The 23,483-nt window shown below is 45.6% G+C and overlaps 1 protein-coding gene across 1 annotated transcript; it reads right to left on the reverse strand.

The window, feature by feature from the left end:
* Window positions 1-775: 775 nt before the first annotated feature.
* mrgbp (MRG/MORF4L binding protein) lies at window positions 776-22,237 on the reverse strand. Its single transcript, XM_063040993.1, has 5 exons — window positions 22,068-22,237; window positions 15,238-15,359; window positions 10,439-10,520; window positions 9,537-9,611; window positions 776-2,113 (listed from the first exon to the last, which is right to left on the reverse strand). Exons 1-5 carry the CDS (start codon window positions 22,186-22,188, stop codon window positions 1,941-1,943), a joined length of 573 nt encoding a protein of 190 aa, XP_062897063.1. The 5' UTR covers window positions 22,189-22,237; the 3' UTR covers window positions 776-1,940.
* Between the last annotated feature and the right edge of the window lie 1,246 nt (window positions 22,238-23,483).

Below are 23,483 nucleotides of genomic sequence, written 5' to 3' on the forward strand. Positions count from 1 at the left end.
AGCGAGTGCCCCACTGAGGGACAGTCACTTTATCAGAGGTACCATACCAAAGGAATATTTCACTGCATGTTTTGACGTACATGTGATAAACCTATCTGTATCAGAACTTGCCCTTCCAGTTTGCTGTTCAACGTCACCAGTCCACTGTGGTTTGAAATAGATTTCAGGACAAGTGAAATGGGAAGTAGCTGTACGTAAGACCATTGTTTGAGTGCGCTCCACCAATAGGTATGGTAAAATAAATACCTTGTGTGGACGATGCGGTAGTGTAGCGGTTAGCACAATTGCTTTACAGCACCAACAATCATCAACCAGGGTTCAATTCCCAAAGTAGTTCTGTAAGGAGTCTGAATGTTCTCACCGTGGCTGCGCGGGTTTCCTCCTGTAGTCCAAAGTCGTACGGGTTAGGGTCAGTGAGTTGTGGGCATGCTATGTTGGCACTTGTGAGCTGCCCCCAGCTCATCCTTGGTAGTTTGATATGATGCAAACAATGCATTCCACTGTATGTTCAGATGTACATGACAAATAACTTTCTAATCTTTAAAATCACTAACCATCGATGAAATCTGCATCAGTGCAGGATGTAGACTCTACACGTTAACTCTGGTTCTACGGTGAAACACCAGGACTTGAACTGCCTTGAGTTGTATTCCAGGAGGTGAAATGTTAACAGCACCAGTGCATATGGGTTATGAAGAGAAAATGGTATTGTTTCCAGATACAATGACTATGTTTATGAGGTATTTAGACAGAGGCTGAGCCTGGATGGAGCCAGGACAAATAGGTACAAGAACAGTTTCTTTCTGTATCCATCAGTCTTTATGAACACTTGAATTTTAGTCTATTATAAACCAAGTCCACCTGTACATACACAGGTATACCTCATTGTATATAGTTCATGGTTATTTGCACTATTGTTTTGTTTGCTTTTTTATTCTGTACAGCGAGAGCTCAGGGAAACGGGCATCAAATTCCCTGTATGCGTCCACATACCTGGGGATAATAAAGGATTCTGATTCTGAAATGGGATTAGCAGAGATGGGACACAAGATTAACATCGGGACGATGGGCCAAACAGCCTGTTTCTGTATTGGGCCTGTATGTGATGGAGTTCGGGGGAGGGAAGATCTCATCGAAACCTATGCAACACTGAAAGGATAGAGTGGGTGCGGAGAGGATGTTTTCATTAGCGGGAGAGTCATGTGCCAAAGGGCATGGTCTCAGAAGAGCAGGACATCCATTGGGAATGGAGATGGGGAGGAATTTCTTTAGCCAGAGGGTGTTGAATCTGTAGAATTCATTACCATGCGCAGCGGAGAGGCCAAGTCATTGGGTATATTTAAAGCTGAGGTTCGTGGGTTCTTGATTAGCAAGGGCGTCAAAGGTTACAGGGAGAAGGCGGGAGAATGGGGTTGAGAAAAGTCAGACATGACTAAACGGTAGAGCAGACTTTTGACAGGCTGAATGGCCTAATTCTGCTCCTGTACCTTATGATCTATAATTCTAAGTGAATTTCACATGGACATTCCCAGCCAGATATCACCAAGCTGGTTTTAATTAGAAATTATTTTTAAAAAACCACACACAAATACATTCACAACTAGAAGTGAAGAGACAATTGAACAATTACAATAGGCCAAAATGGAAACACCTTCCCTCAATCTCCCCCCACCCCCATGGGTCCAGCACAGTTCCAGAAATTTGGGAATGTCTGCCAGAAGGCATTGAACATCACATCTGATGGCCTGGACAGGGTGGAGTGCAACAGAATGGGGGCTGAAGAATTGAACAAAGATCTGACAGATTAACAAAGCCACCTTTGAGGGACAATGGGGCATCTGCCCCGTGGCTGGCCTGCTGGGGTTACAGACCTCGTGGTCACTGTCCCTCCTTTCCTCAGTCTTGCTGCTGGACAGCTGGAGATTCCAATCCTGCGGATCTTACACCCGCCTGCGCTTGGCACCGCTGGGGCTCGCTGGATTACTGTTCACACTCAGGAGGCTGGCTGTGGATCGGTTTCTCTTCCGCTTGTCGATCACTTCCTTGGTGCCTGCCTCGCCTGCCACGGACATCTTCTCTTTCACCATCAGCTTCTCTGCCACCTTGGCGTTACCTGTGTGGGGGAGAAAGAGTCTCAACAGATCACTAGTAAAGTGGGAAGGAATTCTCAGAGCTAACCTTGGGTTCAGGCATCACAGCACTGAACCAGACGCTGAATCCAGCCACACATTGGTTTGACTCCAGTCTCCAACTGGACTTCCCCACCTCCCCACTTTACACACTCCCACCCTGAGCTCTGCACTATAGGCACTCATGGTTCGACGGAAGACTCCATTGTTAAAGATGCTGTTTCAGGGTACTTGGAGACACATGATAAAACAGGTCAAAGTCAGCATAAGCCAAAGAAATAACAGGCAAGTCGGACAAAGGAGAGTCAGTGGATGTTGTTCACTTGATTTTCAGAAGGTGCTGCACATGAAGCTGCTTAACAAGCTACGAGCTCATGGTATCACAGGAAAGGTACCCGCAGGGATGGAAGATTCACAGGCAGGAGACAAAGAAGTTTCCTGCCAGGGTCGGTGTTGGGGCCGCTTCTTTTCATGTTACACAGCAACGATTTGGATGAGGAATTGATGGTGTTGTGGCCAAATTTGCAATAGACAATAGGTGCAGAAGGCTATTTGGCCTCTCGAGCCAGCACCGCCATTCACTGTGATCATGGCTGATCATCCACTATCAGTATCCAGTTCCTGCCTTATCCCCATAACCTTTGATTCCGCTATCTTTAAGAGCTCTATCCATCTCTTTCTTGAAAGCATCCAGAGAGTTGGCCTCCATAGCCTTCTGGGGCAGAGCATTCCACCACTCTCTGGGTGAAAAAGTTTTTCCTCAACTCCGTTCTAAATGGCCTACCCCTTATTCTTAAACTGTGGCCTCTGGCTCTGAACTCGCCCATCAGCGGGAACATGCTTCCTGCTCCAATCCCTTAATAATCTTATATGTTTCAATCAGATCCCCTCTCCACCTTCTAAAGTCCAGAGTATACAAGCCCATTCGCTCCAATCTTTCAACATATGACAGTCCCGCCATCCCAGGAATTAACTTTGTGAACTTACGCTGCACTCCCTCAACAGCAAGAATGTCCTTCCTCAAATTCGGAGACCAAAACTGCACACAGTACTCCAAGTGTGGTCTCACCAGGGCCCTGTACAGCTGCAGAAGGACCTCTTTGCTCTTATACTCAATTCCCCTTATTATGAAGGCCAGCATGCCATTAGCTTTCTTCACTGCCTGCTGTACTTGCATGCTTATTTTCAGTGACTGATGTACAAGAACACTTAGATCTTGTTGTACTTCCCCTTTCCCTAACTTGACTCCATTTAGATAATAATCTGCCTTCCTGTTCTTACCACGAAAGTGGATAACCTCACATTTATCCGCATTAAACTGCATCTGCCCACTCACCCAGCCTGTCCAAGTCACCCTGCATTCTCATAACATCCTCCTCACATTTCACACTGCCACCCAGTTTTGTGTCATCGGCAAATTTGCTAACGTTATTTTTAATTCCCTCATCTAAATCATTAATATATACTGTAAACAGCTGCGGTCCCAGCACTGAACCCTGTGGTACCCCACTGGTCACCACCTGCCATTCCGAAAGGGACCCGTTAATCACTACTCTTTGTTTTCTGTCAGCCAGCCAATTTTCAATCCATGTCAGTACTCTGCCCCCAATACCATGTGCCCTAATTTTGCCCACTAATCTCCTATGTGGGACTTTATCAAAGGCTTTCTGAAAGTCCAGGTACACTACATCCACTGGCTCTCCCTTGTCCATTTTCATAGTTACATCCTCAAAAAATTCCAGAAGATTAGTCAAGCACGCTTTCCCCTTCATAAATCCATGCTGACTCGGACCGATCCTGTTACTGCTATCCAGGTGTGTCGTAATTTCACCTTTTATAATTGACTCCAGCATCTTTCCCACCACCGACATCAGGCTAACCAGTCTATAATTTCCTGTTTTCTCTCTTCCTCCCTTCTTGAAGAGAGGGACAACATTAGCCACCCTCCAATCCACAGGAACTGATCCTGAATCTATAGAACATTGGAAAATGATTACCAATGCGTCCACAATTTCTAAAGCCACCTCCTTAAGTACCCTGGAATGCAGACCATCAGGTCCCGGGGACTTACCAGCCTTCAGACCCAACAGCCTATCCAACACCATTTCCTGCCTAATATAAATTTCCTTCAGTTCATCCATTACCCTAGGTCCTTTGGCCACTATTATATCTGGGAGATTGTTTGTGTCTTCCCTCGTGAAGACAGATCCAAAGCACCTGTTCAACTCGTCTGCCATTTCCTTGTTACCCATAATAAATTCACCCGATCCTGTCTTCAAGGGCCCAATTTTGGTCTTAACTATTTTTTGCAGACAATACGAAGACGGGAGGAGGAGCAGGTAGTGTTAAGGAAGCAGGACTGAGACAGATTGGGAAAATGGATAAAGTGACAGATGGCATATAGTGTAGGGAAGTGTATGGCCATGCAGTTTTGGTATAAAGAATAAAGGTGTATACTTTTTTTTATATAAACATGGAGAAAATTAAAAAACCAGAGGTACAAAGGGACTTTGGAATCCTTGTGCAGGATTTCCCAAGTGTGCAATGTTAGCATTCATTTCCAGAGGACTAGAATATAAGAGCAAGGATGTGATGCTGAGGCTTTATAAGGCATTGGTCAGATCACACTTGGAGTACTGAGAGCAGTTTTCTGCCCCTTATCCAAAAAAGAATGTGCTTGCATTGAAGGTCTAGTGGTTCATGAGAATCATCTCAGAAAGAAAAGGTTAATGTATTACGAGTGTTTGATGGCTCTGGGCCAGTACTCACCGGAGTTTAGAAGAATGAGGGGGAATCTCACTGAATCTTACCAAATATTGAAAGGCCAAGATAGAGTGGATGTGGAGAGTGTAGGACCAGAGGGCACAGTCTCGGAATAGGGGGATGTCCATTTAGAGCAGAGATTGGGAGGAACTTCTTTAGCTAGAGGGTGATGAATCTGTGGAATTCATTGTCACGGATGGTTGTGAAGGCCAAGTCACTGGGTATATTTAAAGCAGAGGTTGACAGGTTCTTGGTTAGCCAGGCCATCAAAGGCTACAGGAGAAGGCAGAAGAGTGGGGGTTGAGAGGGATAATCTATCAGCCATGATGGAATGACGAAGCAGATTTGATGGGCAGAATGGCCTAATTCTGCTCCTATGTCTTAAGATCTCCTGGGGTCTTGAAGGCAAAATCAATGAGAACAGCTGTAGCAAGGAGTGCCGCAGAGTCAGGAGTGAGGTGTTCAAGCAAAGAACCATCTACCAGCTCAGGTGCAGTTACAAGCTCACCCGTGTTTCACTCAGTGTCCAAGATGACATGTATTCCCTAACCAACTTCACCCGATCCAGAACACAACACATTCTCTAGATGCCGGAAATCCAGAGCAACACACAAAAAAAATGCTAGACAAACGTGGAACTATGATGTTGTGACCATTACAGAGACCTGATTGTGAGAGAGACAGGAATGAGTGCTTAATGTCCCAAGGTTTTGATGTTTTAGAAAGGATAGAGAGTGAGGTGGGGGGGGGGGGAGTTGCGTTACTAATCAGGAACCTTATCACAACTGCACTCAGAGGGGAAATAAAGCAGGGCTTATCCACGGAGTCTATATGGGTAGAACGGAAAAACAGGAAGGGTGGAATCACTCTGATGGGATTGTACTACAGATCCTCCCAAATGGCCACTGGGACATTGAGGAAAAGATACATGATTAAGAAAAGATATAAAAATAATAGGACTGTTGTTATGGGGGACTTCAAGTTACCTAATATAAACTGGGACCTTGTGAATACAAGAGATTTAGATAGGGCAGTTTGTTACGTGCATAGGTGCATCTGGGAGGGTTTATTAAATCATTACATTTTATTAATCTGTATTACATTAAATTAATTACATTTTATTTTATATAACATTTGTCTTTACTTATGATTTTTAATTGTCTTTTTATGACTATATTGATTTACCTTTACAATCTATGTATAGCACTTTGAGCCTGCATCATAATACATTGGTGCTAGAAAGTTTGTGAACCCTGTAGAATTTTCTCTATTTCTGCATAAATTTGACCTAAAATATGATTGGATCTTCATGCAAGTCTTAAAACTTGATAAAGAGAACCCAATTAAATAAAAAACATCATATCTGCTCATTTATTTATTCGGAAAAATGATCCAATATTATGTGTATTTGTTGGAAAAAGTATGTTAACCTTTGCTTTCAGTAACAGGTACAGCGATAACTTCAGCCAAACGTTTCCAGTAACTGTTGATCAGTCCTGCACATCGGCTTGGAGGAACTTTAGGCCATTCGTCCTTACAAAACTGCTTCAACTCTGGGATGCTGGCAGGCTTCCTTGCCCGAACTGCTTCCACAACATTGCTATAGGATTAAGGTCAGGACTTTGACTCGGCCATTCCAAAACATGAATTTTCTTCTTTTTAAACCATTCTGTTGTCGATTTACTCTTGTCTTTCAGATCGTCTTGTTGCATTATCCAACTTCTATTAAGCTTCAGGTTATGGACAGCTACCCTAACATTCTCCTGTCTTAATACAAGTTCGAATTAATTGTTCTCTCAACAATTGCAAGTTGTCCAGGCCCTGAGGCAGCAGAGCAGCCCCAAACCATGATGCTTCTTCCACCATGCTTCGCAGCTGGGATGAGGTTTTGGTGTTGGTGTGCAGTGTCCTTTTTCCTCCAAAAAGTTCAACTCTTGTCTCATCTGTCCACAGAACTTTGTCCCAGAAGTATTGTGGAACATGCGTGTGGTCTTTTGCAAACTTGAGATGCACAGCAATGTTGTTTTTTTTGGATAGCAGTGGTTTCTCCGTGGTGTCCTTCCATGAACACCATTCTTGTTCAGTGTTTTTCTTGTAGCAGACACATGAACAGAGACTTTAGCAATATCTAGAGATTTCTGCATGTCTTTTGCTGTTACCCTCAGGTTCTTTATCACCTCTTTCAGCATTGCACATTGGGCTCTTGGTCTGATCTTTGCAGGATGCCCACTCCTAGGCAGAGTTGCAACAATTTCCTCTGTTTGTAGACAATTTCTCTTACTGTGGAGTGATGAACACACAGGTTTTTAGAAATGCTTTTGTAGCCTTTTCCATCTTCATGCATCTCTACAATTCTTCCTCTAAGGCCCTCTGAAAGTTGTTTTGATTGAAGCATGGTGCACATAAACAGATCTTTCTTGAGAAGAGCAGGCTCTGTGAGTAACCTGACTTTGTGTGTCTTTTTTAATAGGCAGGGCACCTCTACAACCCACACCTCCAATCTCATCATCTCATTGATTGGAACACTTGACTCCAAATAGCTTTTGTAGAAGGTTCACATACTTTTTCCAACAAATACATGTAATATTGGATAGTTTTTCGTCAATAAATAAATGAACAAGTATAATGTTTGTTATTTATTTAATTGGGTTCTCTTTATCTAGTTTTAGGTCAATGTGAAGATCTGATCACATTTTAAATCACATTTATGCAGAAATAGAGAAAATTCTACAGTCAAGAAGAAAAAGGGAAAGTATGTAAAACTTAGGAAGCTAGAATCAATGACAGCCTTTGAGGATTATAAAGAAGCCAGAAAAAGAACCCAAAGAGAGAATTAGGAAATCAAGAGGAGCCATGAAAAGTCCTTGGCAAGTAGGATTAAGGTGAATCCCAAAGCATTTTATACATACATCAAGAGCAAATGGGTAACTGGGGAGAAGGCAGGAACACTCAAGGATAAAGGGGGGACCATTTACTTGGATGCAGAGAATGTGAGCAAGGTCCTTAATGAGTACTTTATGTCAGGATTTTGTGTGGTGCGGTCTCTACCAAAGGAGGTGTAAGGCACTCCTTCCCCCTGCTAGCCTTCAGGTCACCCTGGGCAAGGTGAAGCACCTGCTTAGCTCCCCGATCAGGGTCACGTGTAGCCATGGGAGCAGCTGGTGCAGATCACAAGTCCTGGTTATGTGACCACTGACACCAGGCAGACAGTCTCTGAAGGGTATTGATAATGGCAAACCACTTCTGTAGAATTTGTCAGGAACAATCATAGTCATAGACCATGTTCAACCATGGCACACAATGATGATGACAACGACAACATCAGTCTTTATCAAGGAGAAGGATGTGGAGAATAGGGATATGCAAGGGCAGTTCGAGGTAGTGTTGGGTCTCTTAAAGAGCACTGAGGTGCAAAGTCCCCAAGTCCTGATAGGATATACCCCAGGTTATTGATAGGCAAGAGAAAAGATCTTTGGGGTCTGTGCCAATATCTTTGTGTCCTCCCTAGCCCCAGGATAGATCCCCAAGGACTGGCAAATAGCTAATGCTGTTCCATTATTCAAGAAGGGAACTAGGGATAATCCTGGAAACTAATCCAGGTGAGTATCATGTCAGTGGTAAGGAAGTTATTGGACAGAATTCTTAGGGTTAGGATTTTTGAGCATTTGGAAACCATGGCCTAATTAGGGAGAGCAAGCATGGATTTGTGTGGGACAAGCTGAGTTTTACTAATTTAATTTTTTTGGTGAGGTGACAAGGTTTGTCCATCGAAGTCAAAGGGTAGTGATCGAAGAGACACTGTAACTAGTGATGTTCCGTAGGAACCTGCACTGGGACCTCTGCTGTTTGTGACGTATATAAAAGACCTGGATGTGTGGGTTAATAGGTTTGCAGATGATACAAAGGTTGGCGGTGTTGTGGATAGTGTAGAAGACTGACAAACAGTACAGTTGCAGATACTGGTGGAGAAATGGCAGAGGGACCTGGCCAAATGCAAGGAGACAGTACACTGTCATGGGCAAGATCCTTAACAGCGTTGCTGAGCAGAGGGACATTGGAATCCAAGTTCACAGCTCCCTGAGAGTGACTACACAGGTTGATAGGGTGCTGAAGATGGCTTATGCCATGCTTGTTTTTATTAGTTGAAGCAATGAGTTCAAAGTTATGTTGCAGCTTTATAAAGCTCTAGTTAGGCCACATCTGGAGTACTGCATACAGTTCTGATTGCCCCATTGTAGGAAGGATGTCGAGGCTCCAGAGAGGGTGCAGAAGAGGGATGCTGCCTGGATTAGAGAGCATCTTTTTCCCAGGGTTGAAATGTCTAATACCAGAGGGCATGCATTTAAGGTGAGAGGGGGTAATTTCATAGGAGAGGTGAGGGGCACGTTTTTTTACCACGCAGATTGGTGGGTGCCTGGAATGTGCTGACTAGGGTGGTGGTCAAGGCAGAAACATTAGAGACTTTGAAGAGTCACTTAGGTAGGCACATGGATGTGAGGGAAATGGAAAGATATGGACATTGTGTAGTCAGAAGAGAGAAGATTAGTTAGCTATTTGATTACTAATTTAATTGGTTCGGCACAACGTTGTGGACCGAAGAGCCTGCTGTGTGCTGTACTGTAGTGGGGGATTCCATGCACACACCTTCCTCAGTCACTGCCAGCTCCGGCAACTCCTCCTTCAGCTCGGCCTTCAGCTCCTCCTCTGCCCCAGCCTTGCCTGTGGTGGAAGAGTATCAAAGGTTACACGGGGGACTCACCCGACTCCAAGCCCACCGGTCAGAGAGACTGCAAGGCCAGTGAGTGACTGGACCCCTGGGGAACAGGCCACAACCGGGTCCAGAGACACTTTATTGCCTTACTGGGACAAGCTGGGTCACAGGCAGACAGGGTGGTGAATGTGGTCCTCGGTCAGGGAATTGAGTGCAGGTGGGATATTACACTGCACTGCGGGTGAAGCCAAGGCTGGAGGACTTTAGTTTATCTGGAGATACTGCACGGGAACAGGCTTCTCTGCCCCCAATGAACTCACTCTGCCCAATTACCCCCCATGTGACCAATTACCCTGCCAACCTGTACATCTTTGGAAGGTGGGAGGAAACCCGCGTGGTTGCGGGGAGAGCCTATAAACTCGCGCGGTCGCGGGGAGAGCGTACAAATCCGTGCGGTCGCGGGGAGAGCGTACAAACCCGTGCGGTCGCGGGGAGAGCGTACAAACCCGCGCGGTCGCGGGGAGAGCGTACAAACTCTTTACAGACAGTGATGGGAATTGACGCAGAGTTGCTGGCACTGTAAACTGTTACGCTGAGCCATTTAGATTGCATACAGTTCTGATCACCCTGTTATAGGAAAGGCATTATTAAGGGCAGAGAGTACTGCCAGGACTTGAACAACCTTAGATGTCTGCAAGGCAGAGGGAGGCAGAGTACAGATTCTCACTGAGGAAGGTTACAGGTGAAAATGTGTAGATGCGGTTACAATAAGGGATTGGATAAGACAGCGGGCACAACCTCCCCCTCCGGCGCCTGCGCAATCACAGCTCCACACCTTCCTTCACCTCGTGGATGATGTCTTCAGGTAGAACAAAATTCCGCTCACCGTTTGGAAAAGGCAGGATTTCTGACTCGTGCTGGAAAACAAGGAAGAGTTAGGGGACTCTGGACACATTAACAATTCCCCGGTCTTAGAACGCTGAAAGAATGGTGCACAGAGTTTGATTTGCGATGGCGGGGCAGGGGGGAATAAAGTGGAAAGCAGTGGGTTTAAGCAGCCAGCCTCAGAGATGCACAGGGAATGTAGGATGTGAGTGGCAGACTGTGGGACTGTGGAGGAGGTGGGGTCCGAGGGTGAGAGAAAACCAAAATGAGGTGTATATAATTGAAGGGCCTCCAATACATATTTATTGATGTACATTGGAGGATGTGACTAGAAAAACAATGGACAATCCAGGACAACAACGAAGTGTCAGCAATGTGTAGGTGGAGTTTATTGTCCAGCAGCGTTTTGTTTCACAAACAAGAGAAAATCTGCAGGTGCTGGAAATCAGAGCAACACACACAAAATACCACAGGAACTCAGCAGGGCAGGCAGCGTCTATGGAAAAATGTACAGACAATGTTTTGGGCCAAACCCCTTCCAATTTATTCGAGTGACAGTGTGTCTAAATATTTGAAATACCTGAATTTTCCAAATTACATAAAACAAAAAACCTCTCCAACCTGAATTGAATTGAAATTCAAAGTTCATGTTCTAGTAAGTGCTCCTACTGAGATACAATATGGCCAGGCAGCTCCGTAACGAGGTGGTTAGAGTAACACTTTACAGAGCCAACAACTCTGGTTCAATTCCGCCTCTGCCTGTGAGGAGTTGTACGTTCTCCCCATAACCGCATGGGTTTCCTCTGGGTGCTCCGGTTTTCTTCCACATTCCAAAGACGTATGGGTTAGAAGGTTAATTGGTCACAGTGTAACGTTGGGACAAAAGGGCTCTAAATAAAGTAAGATGCCAGGTTTAAATAAACAAAAAAATCCGTATACGCTGGAAATCCAAAGCAACACACAAAATGGTGGAGGAACTGGAAAGGGGGCAGAAGCCAGAATAAGGTGGTGGGAGAAGGGGAAGCTTGAAGATGAAGGTGAAACCAGGTGAGGGGAAGGTAGACGGTTGAGCAAGGCCCTTTCTAGTCCTGATTAAGGGTCTCCGCCTGAAACATCGACCGTTTATTTGCTCTCCGAGATGCGGCCTGACCTGCACAGTGGATATGATCAGCTTGAAGGAGTACACACCAAACTTACACTGTTAAATGGGAACCAGTGGACAATGGACTTTGCCACAATAGCACCCGTTCACCTGGAGATCAGTGATGGTTGTGTGTAGGCTGCGGTAGTGAATAGATCTGAGATTGTGACTATGTCCGTTATTACACCAGGTTGACGTGGTGCAGTGGGCTGAGATTACCAGGACTTTGCCTGGCCTGAGAAAAGCAAACAGTATCTAGAGAAATTGGGAAGACCGTTTATCTTATTTGCATTGCTTGAAATTCCAGCATCTGCAGATTTTCTCGTCATTTACAGAGCACCTCCTTTCGTGTTACAAACAGGAAGCTACAGTTATGTGTGGTTGTCTAGAGGTACTGTGGGTCATCAGATTCTCCACCGTAAGACTCAAGAGCAGAAACTGGCCATTCAGCCCATCGAGTCTACTCTGCCATTCCATCATGGCTGCTTTATTATCCCTCAACCCCATACTCTTGCCTTCTCCTTGTAACCTTTGACTCCAAATGATCAAGAACCTCTTTAAATACACCCAATGATACAGCCACTTGTGGCAATGAATTCCGCAGATTCACCATCAATGGATGTGTGCCTGGTTTCTTCAGCTGCTGAGAGTTTCAGAGAGAACTTTACATACTCTCACTGCCTTGGAATTGTTATCGTCAAACGCCACCTCAATTTCATCCAAACTCTTGATCCTGAGATTTTGTGGGGACCACGGTCCGGGATTTCGGATGCTGTGTACCTGCTGTTTTAGAGCTGATTAAGCGGTCTGTGTATTTAAGCCTGTGTTTTAAACTAGTGTCAGGGAAAGTGATAAAGATACTTTATGATGGACACAAGGTTTGGTGCGAGTCAAAGAGAATATCCACAAATAACGCTCAGGTTTTGAGCAGGCTAGATGTCTGAATTCCTGATGAAGAGTTACTCAGAATACTGAGTTCTGTAAAAGTTTTGGGGAAAGTTACACTGATTAAGCAGCATTTTGACCAATCGGTTGGTAAGGATGTCATGTTAGTCCAAGCTAGCAGTGATGTGAATTATTTCACACTACCTGATAGGCTGGGAGATCCTGGAGAGGCGAGGACATGGGCAGTCCCTTTTTTTTTAAAAAGAGAAGGAGGGAATGTAGCTGAGTGTGAAGACTTTAACGACAAGTTGTTGTTCCTGTGAAGTGAGGGAAAAGAGTTGTCTGATGTGAAAGGTCTAACGGGTCCTTCAGCAGTTGATTTAAATTCTGAGCTAGTTTCAGCAATTACATCACTGGTTGATAAATTAAGCAGCCAAAGTTACTGTGGGCTGGGGGTGTTCTCTGGAGTCAAGCCCCCACCCGATGAGAAAGAAGACCATGAGGTTTGGGCTGAGCAGACGTCTCAGTTACGGATGAATGGCAGTGCTCAGATAATATGAGAAAACAGAGCCTGGTAGGGAAATTAAAGGGTCCAGCAGCTGATAGGGTGAGGCTCCTAAAGGCAGAAAACCCAATTGCCCCCATTTTTCCTGCGGGATTAGTGTCCGGTTTTCAGGGAAACAGTCTCCCGGGTTGAAGATGTTGACATCAAAGTAATTCTGGTGACTCACTGATACCCGAGAAATGGAACTGAGAAGTTGTTGGAACGGGAAGACGTTTTTTCTACTGATGAGTCTGATGCTGGTTGCTCCAAGAGGACTTGCCACATTATTCGAGTAAATGAGGACACCCCTGAGAGAGGTCTCACCAGTTCGCACCCATGGAGGTTGAAGACGTTCAGCAGCATCTGCTTAAACTGAAGGAAGCCAAGTTCAGTAATGGGCAGGGGAACCTGAGCCACCGGAAGGTACAAGTGGTAGACAGGGGGAGGCATCCTCCCGTGGACAGGAAAGGTCACAAGGAGTGGCTGAAGATGAGATAAGGACATCTGAGACAGTCAGGAAACCCTTAGCTCAGCTGGCAGAGGATGCACCTGGGAAACAGTTATGTCCATTCCCATGGTGAGATGTGCTACTTCCATTTACAAATGGATTGGGGTCCTGAAGTCACGAAATTCATTTGAATACTGTGTTATTAATAATGGTTTAATAAATTACAAAGTCACAAGGACATGACTATTTTTGGTGGGTGGGAGAGCAGAATGCCCTGGTTAAGATTTATACTGCTATGTTGTAGGTATTTCATTTCAGCAGTTTTCTGTAAAAGCAGTGTGTCCTGCTGCTACAATGTTTTGGTTTCGGCTAAGATAAGAGCCCTGCTGTTCCACTTAGTAATGTTATGTCAGCCAATGAGGATGGTGAATCGGGCGAAAGATGTAGCGAGAGTGGGGCAGAGGAAGTTTTTGGCAACGGACAGTGTGTTTCGTGTTTTTTGGCGGGAGCTGCTGAGAAGACAGGAGGGAAGATGGCTGTGGCACGGTGCTATATGTGGCTCTACATACGAGGAAGGGCCAATACTCCCGACAGATGCAAACACGAGGAAATCTGCAGATGCTGGAAATTCAAGCAACACACACAAAAATTGCTGGTGGAATGCAGCATTTTTTGTGTGTGTTACTCCCCAGAGAGCCCGTTTGAGATTGATTTTGAGCAAAGTTTGGAATGTGGTGTGCTTCCACGCAGACTATGGGTCCAGCACAGGAATAACAAAACAACTCCAGGATGATCTCCAACCTTCTGTGCACATTTAACTGTAATGGGCCCTTTTTTTTCTCTTCACCGCTAACTGTTTGATAAAGCTGGAATTGGTAAATATACTTTCTTTATAATTTAATACGGTGTACGATCTGTTATTTCTTGCTGACCAACAATTGTGTATAGGCAGTATTTTTGCAGCATTCGCTCAAATCAAGGTTTCTATAATCAGAACATCACAATGTTCCTGTTTGGTTGAACCCCAATTCATACCGACCCTAGACATACATTGTTTACAAACGGTGGCCTCTCACCACCAGGACCCGCGGCCATGAGCAGAGCCTGGTGGTGGGGGGGGGGGTGACATGTGAGTTAGAATAAGCTTCCTAGTTTATTAGTTGTGAGAATTCTGATTGGCTGTAGAGCCCAGCTGATGATGACAAGATTGCATACGAGCCTGGTGGTGGGGGGGGGGGGTGACATGTGAGTTAGAATAAGCTTCCTAGTTTATTAGTTGTGAGAATTCTGATTGGCTGTAGAGCCCAGCTGATGATGACAAGATTGGTAACAACCAACCATGGGCAAAAGTGGGAGGTGATTGGCCCTTTGATCATGGTTATATTTCATTTAGAGATACAGCAAGGTAACAAGTCCTCAGCCCATTAACCTACCAACTTACAAGTCTTTGGAAAGTGTGAGGAAACCAATGCGGTCACGGAGAGCATATACAAACCCCTTGCAGACAGCAGAGGGAATTAAGCCTGGGATGCATCACACTGACCATTACACTACTGTGTCACCCTTAACTTATTTCACCACCAAGTTCAAAAAGTTCCAGGAGGCCTTGTGGGCGACTGAGAAGGAACCTCCTGGTCTGGAGAGGCAGGTAGTGACATCAGTGTGAGGGAGCAGACTTCTCCCCGAGGCAAGAGCCCAATCCAAGAGCAAATCTGAGGACCAGCGACATACCAGTGCTTGCATGTCGTACATGACGTTGAGGTGCTCCCAAACTATCTTGGAGGAGATTTGGCGGCCGATATTCTGGCTGAATTTGTCCCGGATACAGATCATGTGGAAGTGTCGGTTAACCCCTGTGGACAAACAGAGAGGGTATTTATTCACCATTACTCTGCTTGTTAGTATGGTACAGGAGCCTGAAAACACTCAATGTTTCAGGAACAGCTTCTTCCCTCCACCATCAGATCTCTGAACGCTTTGAAGTTCAAACTACATTTATTATCAAAGTATGTACCCTACACACAACTTTGAGATTCGCCTCCTCACAAACAACCACAAGACAAAGAAGCCCAACAGAACCCGTTAAAAAGACTATCAAACAGCCAATGTGCAGAAGAGAAACAAAGTGTCCAAACAACAAAAGCAGGCTAACAACTGAAGCTCACGAGTGGGTCGAGGGGAGAAGCCAGCCAGCTACAGGCCACAGCCTTGATTCATCGCAGAGATGAGTAAACCTTGAGAAGAGTGAGCTGAACACCTATTTGTCCCAGACACCCTTAAGTGAGAGGTACAGAAAGGGGTTTCTGTGGCAACAGGCGAGATTTAAGGATGATGTGTTGCCTCCCTGGTGCCGGGATCCAAGATGTCACAGACCGATTGCAGGGAATCCTCAAGAGTGAAGGTGAACATCCGGAAGTGGTGGTGCATGTCCGCACAAATGACGTGAGGAGGAAGAGGAAAGACATTCTACAGTGCGACTTCAGAGAACTCGGAAGAAGGCTGAAAAGCAGGACTTCCAGGGTGGTTATCTCCGGTTTGCTTCCAGTTCCTCGTGCTGGAGAGGGCAGGAACAGGGAGATAATGGATCTGAATGTGTGGCTGAGGAACTGGTGCAGGAAGCAAGGATTTACATTCTTGGACCACTGGGGTATGTTTTGTGGTAAGGATGAATTGTACAAAAGGGAGGGGTTGCACCTTAATAAGCGGGGGACCAGCATTCTGGCAGGCAGGTTTGCCTCTGCAACACGGGTGTGTTTAAACTAAGTAGTGCGGGGGAGGGGACAATCTGGAAACATACGGATAGAGATAAAGGGAAAGTGAGAATAAGAAAAGTTAAGAATGACAGCAGAATCAACAGAGCAGAATGCTCAAGAAGGGATCGTACAGTATGGCCAAGTGAAATAGGAATTGATATGGGAGGTGAGGGGAGTAATGAATTAACAGTATTGTATATGACTGCACGGAGTATAAGAAATAAAGTGGATGAGTTTGAGGCACAGTTGGAAATTGGTAAGTATGATGTTGTGGGAATAACAGAGACATGGTTTCAAGTGGACAGGGCCTGGGAAATGAATATTCAAGGGTATACGTCCCATTGAAAGGACAGACTGATGGGCAGAGAGGGTGGGGTGGCTCTGTTGGTGAGGAATGATATTCAGTCCCTTGAGAGGGGGGACATAGAATCAGGAGACGTAGAGTCAGTATGGATAGAACTGAGAAATTCTAAGGGTAGAAAGACCCTAATGAGAGTTATCTACAGGCCCCCAAACAGTAGTCTGGATGTAGGGTGTAAGTTGAAGCAAGAGTTAAAATTGGCATGTAGCAAAGGTAATGCTACAGTTGTTATGGGGGATTTCAACATACAGGTAGACTGGAGGAATCAGGTTGGTACTGGACCCCAAGAGAGGGAGTTTGCGGAGTCCCTCCGAGATGGATTCTTAGAACAGCTTGTACTGGAGCCTACCAGAGAGAAGGCAATTCTAAATTTAGTGTTGTGCAATAAACCAGATTTGATCAGGGACCTCGAGGTAAAGGAGCCATTAGGAGGTAGTGACCATAATATGACAAGTTTTAATCTACAAATTGAGAGGGAGAAGGGAAACTGGGAAGTGTCAGTATTACAGTTGAACAAAAGGAACCATGGTGCTATGAAGGAGGAGCTGGCCAAAGTTCAATGGAACAATACCCTAGCAGGGATGACAGTGGAACAGCAATGGCAAGTGTATCTGGGAATAATGCGGAAGGTGCAGGATCAGGTCATTCCAAAGAGAAAGAAAGATCCTAAGGGGAGTAAGGGGAGGCCGTGGTGACAAGGGAAGTAAAGGACAGTATAAAGATAAAAGAGAAGTATAACATAGCAAAGATGAGGGGGAAGCCAGAGAATTGGAAAACTTTTAAAGAGCAACAGAAGATAACTAAAAAGGTAATACGCGGAGAAAAAATGAGGTACGAAGGTAACCTAGCCAAGAACATAAAGGAGGATAGTAAAAGCTTCTTTAGGTATGTGAAAAGGAAAAAAATAGTTAAGACCAAAATTGGGCCCTTGAAGACAGAAAAGGATGAATTTATTATTAAGGAAATGGCAGACTAGTTGAACAGGTACTTTGGATCTGTCTTCACTAGGGAAGACACAAACAATCTCCCAGATATAACAGTGGTCAAAGGACCTAGGGTAATGGATGAACTGAAGGAAATTTATATTAGGCAGGAAATAGTGTTGGATAGACTGTCAGGTCTGAAGGTTGCTAAGTCCCCGGGACCTGATGGTCTGCATCCCAGGGTACTTAAGGAGGTTGCTTTAGAAATCGTGGACGCATTGGTAATCATTTTCCAATGTTCTATAGATTCAGGATCAGTTCCTGTGGATTGGGGGGTGGCTAATGTTGTCCCTCTCTTCAAAAGGGAGGAAAAGAGAAAACAGGGAATTATAGACCGGTTAGCCTGACGTCAGCGGTGGGAAAAATGCTGGAGTCAATTATAAAAGATGAAATTATGACACATTTGGATGGCAGTAACAGGATAGGTCCGAATCAGCATGGATTTACGAAGGGGAAAGCGTGCTTGACTAATCTTCTGGAATTTTTTGAGGATGTAACTATGAAAATGGACAAAGGAGAGCCAGTGGATGTAGTGTACCTGGACTTTCAGAAAGCCTTTGATAAAGTCCCACATAGGAGATTAGTGGGCAAAATTAGGGCACATGGTATTGGGGGCAGAGTACTGACATGGATTGAAAATTGGCTGGCTGACAAGAAACAAAGAGTAGCGATTAACAGGTTCCTTTTGGAATGGCAGGTAATGAGCAGTGGGGTACTGCAGGGTTCAGTGCTGGGGCCGTAGCTGTTTACGATATATATTAATGATTCAGATGAAGGGGTTAAAAGTAACATTAGCAAATTTGTAGATGACACAAAGCTGGGTGGCAGTGTGAAATGTGAGGAGGATGTTATGAGAATGCAGGGTAACTTGGACAGGCTGGGTGAGTGGGCAGATGCAGTTTAATGTGGATAAATGTGAGGTTATCCATTTTGGTGATAAGAACAGGAAGGCAGATTATTATCTAAATGGAGTCAAGTTAGGAAAAGGGGAAGCACAACAAGATCTAGGTGTTCTTGTACATCAGTCACTGAAAGCAAGCATGCAAGTACAGCAGGCAGTGAAGAAAGCTAATGGCATGCTGGCCTTCATAACAAGGGGAATTGAGTACAAGAGCAAAGAGGTCCTTCTGCAGCTGTACAGGGCCCTGGTGAGACCACACCTGGAGTATTGTGTGCAGTTTTGGTCTCCAAATTTGAGGAAGGACATTCTTGCTATTGAGGGAGTGCAGCGTAGGTTCACAAGGTTAATTCCTGGGATGGCGGGACTGTCATATGTTGAAAGATTGGAGCGACTGGGCTTGTATACTCTGGACTTTAGAAGGATGAGAGGGGATCTGATTGAAACATATAAGATTATTAAGGGATTGGACACGCTGGAGGCAGGAAGCATGTTCCCACGGATGGGCAAGTCCAGAACCAGAGGGCACAGTTTAAGAATAAGGGGTAGGCCATTTAGAATGGAGTTGAGGAAAAACTTTTTCACCCAGAGAGTGGTGGATATGTAGAATGCTCTGCCCCAGAAGGCTGTGGAGGCCAAGTCTCTGGATGTTTTCAAGAAAGAGATGGATAGAGCTCTTAAAGATAGCAGAATCAGAGGTTATGGGGATAAGGCAGGAACTGGATACTGATTGTGGATGATCAGCCATGATCACAGTGAATGGCGGTGCTGGCTCGAGGGGCCGAATGGCCTACTCCTGCACGTATTGTCTATTGTTTACAACCTGGCCCAGATTAAATCGTCCATCCTTGGGTTGCTCCTTGCTCTTCAACCTGGGTCCAGCTGCTTCAATTTGGTGTGGCACTTAAATCAGTCAAAGCCAGAGTCAATGCGTGCTCTCGGACCTGGGCACAATCTCATTACTTCGCACCATTTATTTTTATACATGCTCATTTCCACTTACAGCATTTTTATGTATTGTTTTACCACTGCCACAAAAGAAATTTCACAGTCAACAGTGGGTCAGTGATTCTGAAACAAGTCAGGAAGGTCATGCTGGTCTTTACAGAGAGTCTTTGCCCCCGGCTCCCTGAAGTGGTATCTGAGGAGGCAATGTCCCTCCTTCTGTAACACTGGGTAAACCATGCTGAAAAAAGGGTTCCACATTGGAGTGCCAGTGGTGGCTGGGTGGTGGGGACAGGGGAAGAGACAGAATTGTTGACTGAGACATCAGGAAATGTTGATTTGGAGAGTAAGGTCACTGGCCTATGAGTCTGCTCTGCCATTTAATGAGAACACGGTTGATCTGACTGTTCATTATTGATTTGGTTTATTATTGTCACACGTACCAGGATGCAGTGGAAACCTTGTCGTGCATACTGTTCATACAGATCAGACCATTACACAGTGCATTCCACCCAGGCAGTTCAGATTGGCAACAACATCTTCTCCACAATCTCCTTCAGCACCACAAGGCATTGTGCTTAGCCCCCAGCTCCACACTGATGACTGTGAGGCCAAGCACAGCTCCAGTGTCATATTTAAGTTTGCTGAGAACACCACTGTCAATGGCCGAATCAACGTACAAGAGGGAGACTGAGAATCTGGCTGAGTAGTGTCACAACAACCTCTCACTCAATGTCAGTGAGACAGAGGAGCTGATTATAGACTTCAGGAGGAGGAAACTGGACAGCCATGAGCCAGTCCCCAGTGGAGGGTCAGCAACTTTAAATTCCTCAGTGTTATCATTTCAGAGGACCTGCCTGGGCCCCGCACAATGCAATTACAAAGAAAGCCCAGCAATGCCTCTACTTTCTTCGAGGTTTGCAAAGATTTGGCATGTCATCTAAAACTCTGACAAACTTCTATAGATGCAGAGTGGAGAGTGTATCGATTGGGTGCATCATAGCCTGGTATGGAAACACCAATGCCCCAAATGGAAAATCCTACAAAAAGTAGTGGATACAGCCCAGTCCATCACAGGTAAAAACCCTCCCCACTATTGAGCATGTCTACATGGAATGTTGTCACAGGAAAGCAGCATCCATCAAGGACCCCCACCATCCCACCCACACTCTCTTCTCACCCCTGCCATCAGGAAAGAGGTACAGGAGCCTCAGGACTCACACCACCAGGTTCAGGAACAGTTATTACCCCTCAACCATCAGGCTCTTGCACCTAAAGGGATATCTTCACTCATCCTAACAGCGAACTGATTCCACAACTCACTTTCAAGAACTTCATAAATCAAGTTCTTGACTTTTTAATTATTGTTTTGTATGTGCACAATTTCCACTGCAGTTGTTTGCCCATAGTCTTTCATTGATTCTATTGTCTATTTTTGTATTTACTATGAATGCTTGCAAGAAAATGAATCTCAGGGTTGTATACAGAGAAATTTACTTTGAGCTACAATAAGGTTACAATATAATAAATAACAATGCGGAATAAAGTGTAAAAATCTAGCAAAAAAGTGCAGTGCAGGTAAAAGATAAAGCACAGATCATAATGAGGTAAATTTTTAGGCCAAGAGTCCGTCTTGTTGCACAAGAGTCTGATGACAGTTCATGGGCTCATGAAGTTTTGGGACAAGAGCAAAGTTGACAAGGCTGGTATTTAGTGTGGTTCTTGAACTCCTCTCCAGACTGAAGCAGTGAGCCCATCCACACACTAAGGGCTGCAGTCCTTGTGTAGAAGGTGAGCACCCCACCCAGTGTTGACTGGGAGGGATTTACACCCACAAATTAGGGTGTGCACGGGTGGGGGTGGGGGTGGGAGGGGGGAGCCTGTAGGTGCTGGTGCTCACAGCTACCGCTCACGTATCTGCTGGTGGGTAAAGCTCTGGAGCATTCTGGGGAGAAATGTGTACAAGGAGGACACTTTGTGTTCGGTACACACCACAATGCGTGTGTCTGTGTGAGACAGTGTCTCTCTCTCTCTGTCTCCGGTCCTGTTCACTTGCAAGTCAATTAGTCCACCCCAGGACATCGGTGGAGACGATGATGACACCAGGGAGTGTCAACAGTAGGCATATTTGAGAATATTTGTGCCTTGCACCAGATCTGGCTGCTGGGAGCCATGGTCCACATCGTGCGCTGGAGACTGAAAGTTGTGCACGGGAACAAGACCCAGGAGTAGAAATAGGCCGTTTGGGAGTCTGTTCCGTTATTCCATCATGACTGCTTAATTCCTCTCAATCCCATTCTGTCTTCTGCCTGACATCCTGACTAATCAAGAACCTACCAACCTCCGCTTTAAATATACCGAGTGAAACATCTCAAATCCGCTGACGGAGGGAGGGTCGCGGGGCCGAGGACATTCCCCCGAGCAGGGGCTCCCAACCTGACCCCTCGGTTAACAGCAGGGGTCCATAGCATAAACAAGTTAGGTAACCCAGTCCCCAGTCTGACCCCTCGCTGTCACATCCAGTCGGTGTGGGAGAGGGGAGAGGGGAGAGGCCTCGGCTAGTGCAGAGAGACAGAAGCGGAAGAAGGGCCTAAGCCCCCCGTTCATCGCCTCAGACTCACCTACGGGCTTGTGACCTAGCATGGCGTGAAAGAGGCAGACCTCGACCTCGGGAGTCCACGACACCGACTCCTCCTCACGCTCCTTCTCCGCCGGACCCGCCGCCACCTGAACCTCGGCCATTGCCGCCGGGATCCAACGATGGCGGCGCAGCCGCGGTCCTCCTTACTCCCGCCAGGAATACCATCATTCTCCGCGCCGCCAAAGGCCCTCCACAGTTCTGCCAAGAATCCCATCACTCCCCGCGCCTCATGCACCGGCTCCTGACCATAAGGAGGCAGAGTTTCTACTTTGTAAAGTTAAGTGGCCGGTTGGCAGACTAACACAGGTGCGCTACCGAGTTGTAATATGGAGCAAAGAGACAGGCATTATTCCTACTAAATCCCCCTAAAAAGCTCAAATACTATCAAAAATGTAATGCTTTGTAGGGAGTCAAATACATATTGGAGGAGAAAGTCTCCTCCATTTCCCAGCCATCCACACTCACCCCATCTTCCCACAGCTTTAGTGAATCAGATTTAATATCACCAGCATGTGTCGTGAAATTTGTTAACTTTATGGTAGTAGTACAATGTAATACATGATAAATGAAGAGAAAAATGACCGAATTATATTTTATATAAATATAAATATTAAGTTAAACAAGCAGTGCAAAAATAACTAAAAAAGTAGTGAGGTAGTGCCCAACAGTCCAAAGATTCAATGGCCGTTTAGGAATCAGATGGCGGAGTGGAAGGAGCTGTTCCTGAATTGCTGAGTGTGCGCCTTCAGGTACCTGCTTCCTGATGGTAACAGTGTGAAGAGGGCACGTCCTGGGTGGTGGGGATCCTTAATCATGGACACCACCTTCTGCAGGGACCACTCCTTGAAGATGTCTTAGATACTACAGAGGCTAATACCCAAGCTAGAGCTCCTCTTGTCTTTACCTTACCATCCCATTAGCCTCCACATCATTCTCCCCAGCTTCTGCCACCTCTAAAGGGATGCGACAACCAAACACATCTTCTCCCTCCCCCCAACCCCCACTATCTGCAGGGATCGCTCTCTCTGTGATTCCATTGTTCATTCACAAAGGGATCCTACCACTGAAGAGATCTTTACCTCCCCACCCCCACTATCTGCAGGGATCACTCCCTCTAGGATTCCATTGTTCATTCATCCTTTGCCATTAATCTCCCTCCTGGCACAACCCTGCAAGTGGACAAAGTGCTACACTTGTCCATTGAGGGCCCTAAACAGTCCTTCCAGGTGAGGCAACACTATCTGGGATTGTCTGTTGTATCTGGTGCACTGTGTTCTACAGTGGAGAGACCCATAGTGTGTATATATACACACACACACACACACACACACAGTGCATTACCCTGGCAGTGATATCCTTACAAACTTTCCATGTTAAGCTGTGTCTGTCCCAAAGA

Source organism: Mobula hypostoma, chromosome 2 (genome assembly GCF_963921235.1).
Source record: "Mobula hypostoma chromosome 2, sMobHyp1.1, whole genome shotgun sequence".
In the NCBI taxonomy this organism is placed as follows: domain Eukaryota; kingdom Metazoa; phylum Chordata; class Chondrichthyes; order Myliobatiformes; family Myliobatidae; genus Mobula; species Mobula hypostoma.

What these genes read in the sequence shown, in the direction of transcription:
- mrgbp (XM_063040993.1), bottom strand. Translation starts at nt 22,188, where the DNA reads ATGGCCGAGGTTCAGGTGGCGGCGGGTCCGGCGGAGAAGGAGCGTGAG. An exon ending in CATCCACGAGGTGAAGGAAG is followed by an intron (nt 9,612 to 10,438) that starts GTGTGGAGCTGT and finishes CTTCCACCACAG; the next exon opens with GCAAGGCTGGGGCAGAGGAG. An exon ending in GCTGGCAGTGACTGAGGAAG is followed by an intron (nt 2,114 to 9,536) that starts GTGTGTGCATGG and finishes TCCCCCACACAG; the next exon opens with GTAACGCCAAGGTGGCAGAG.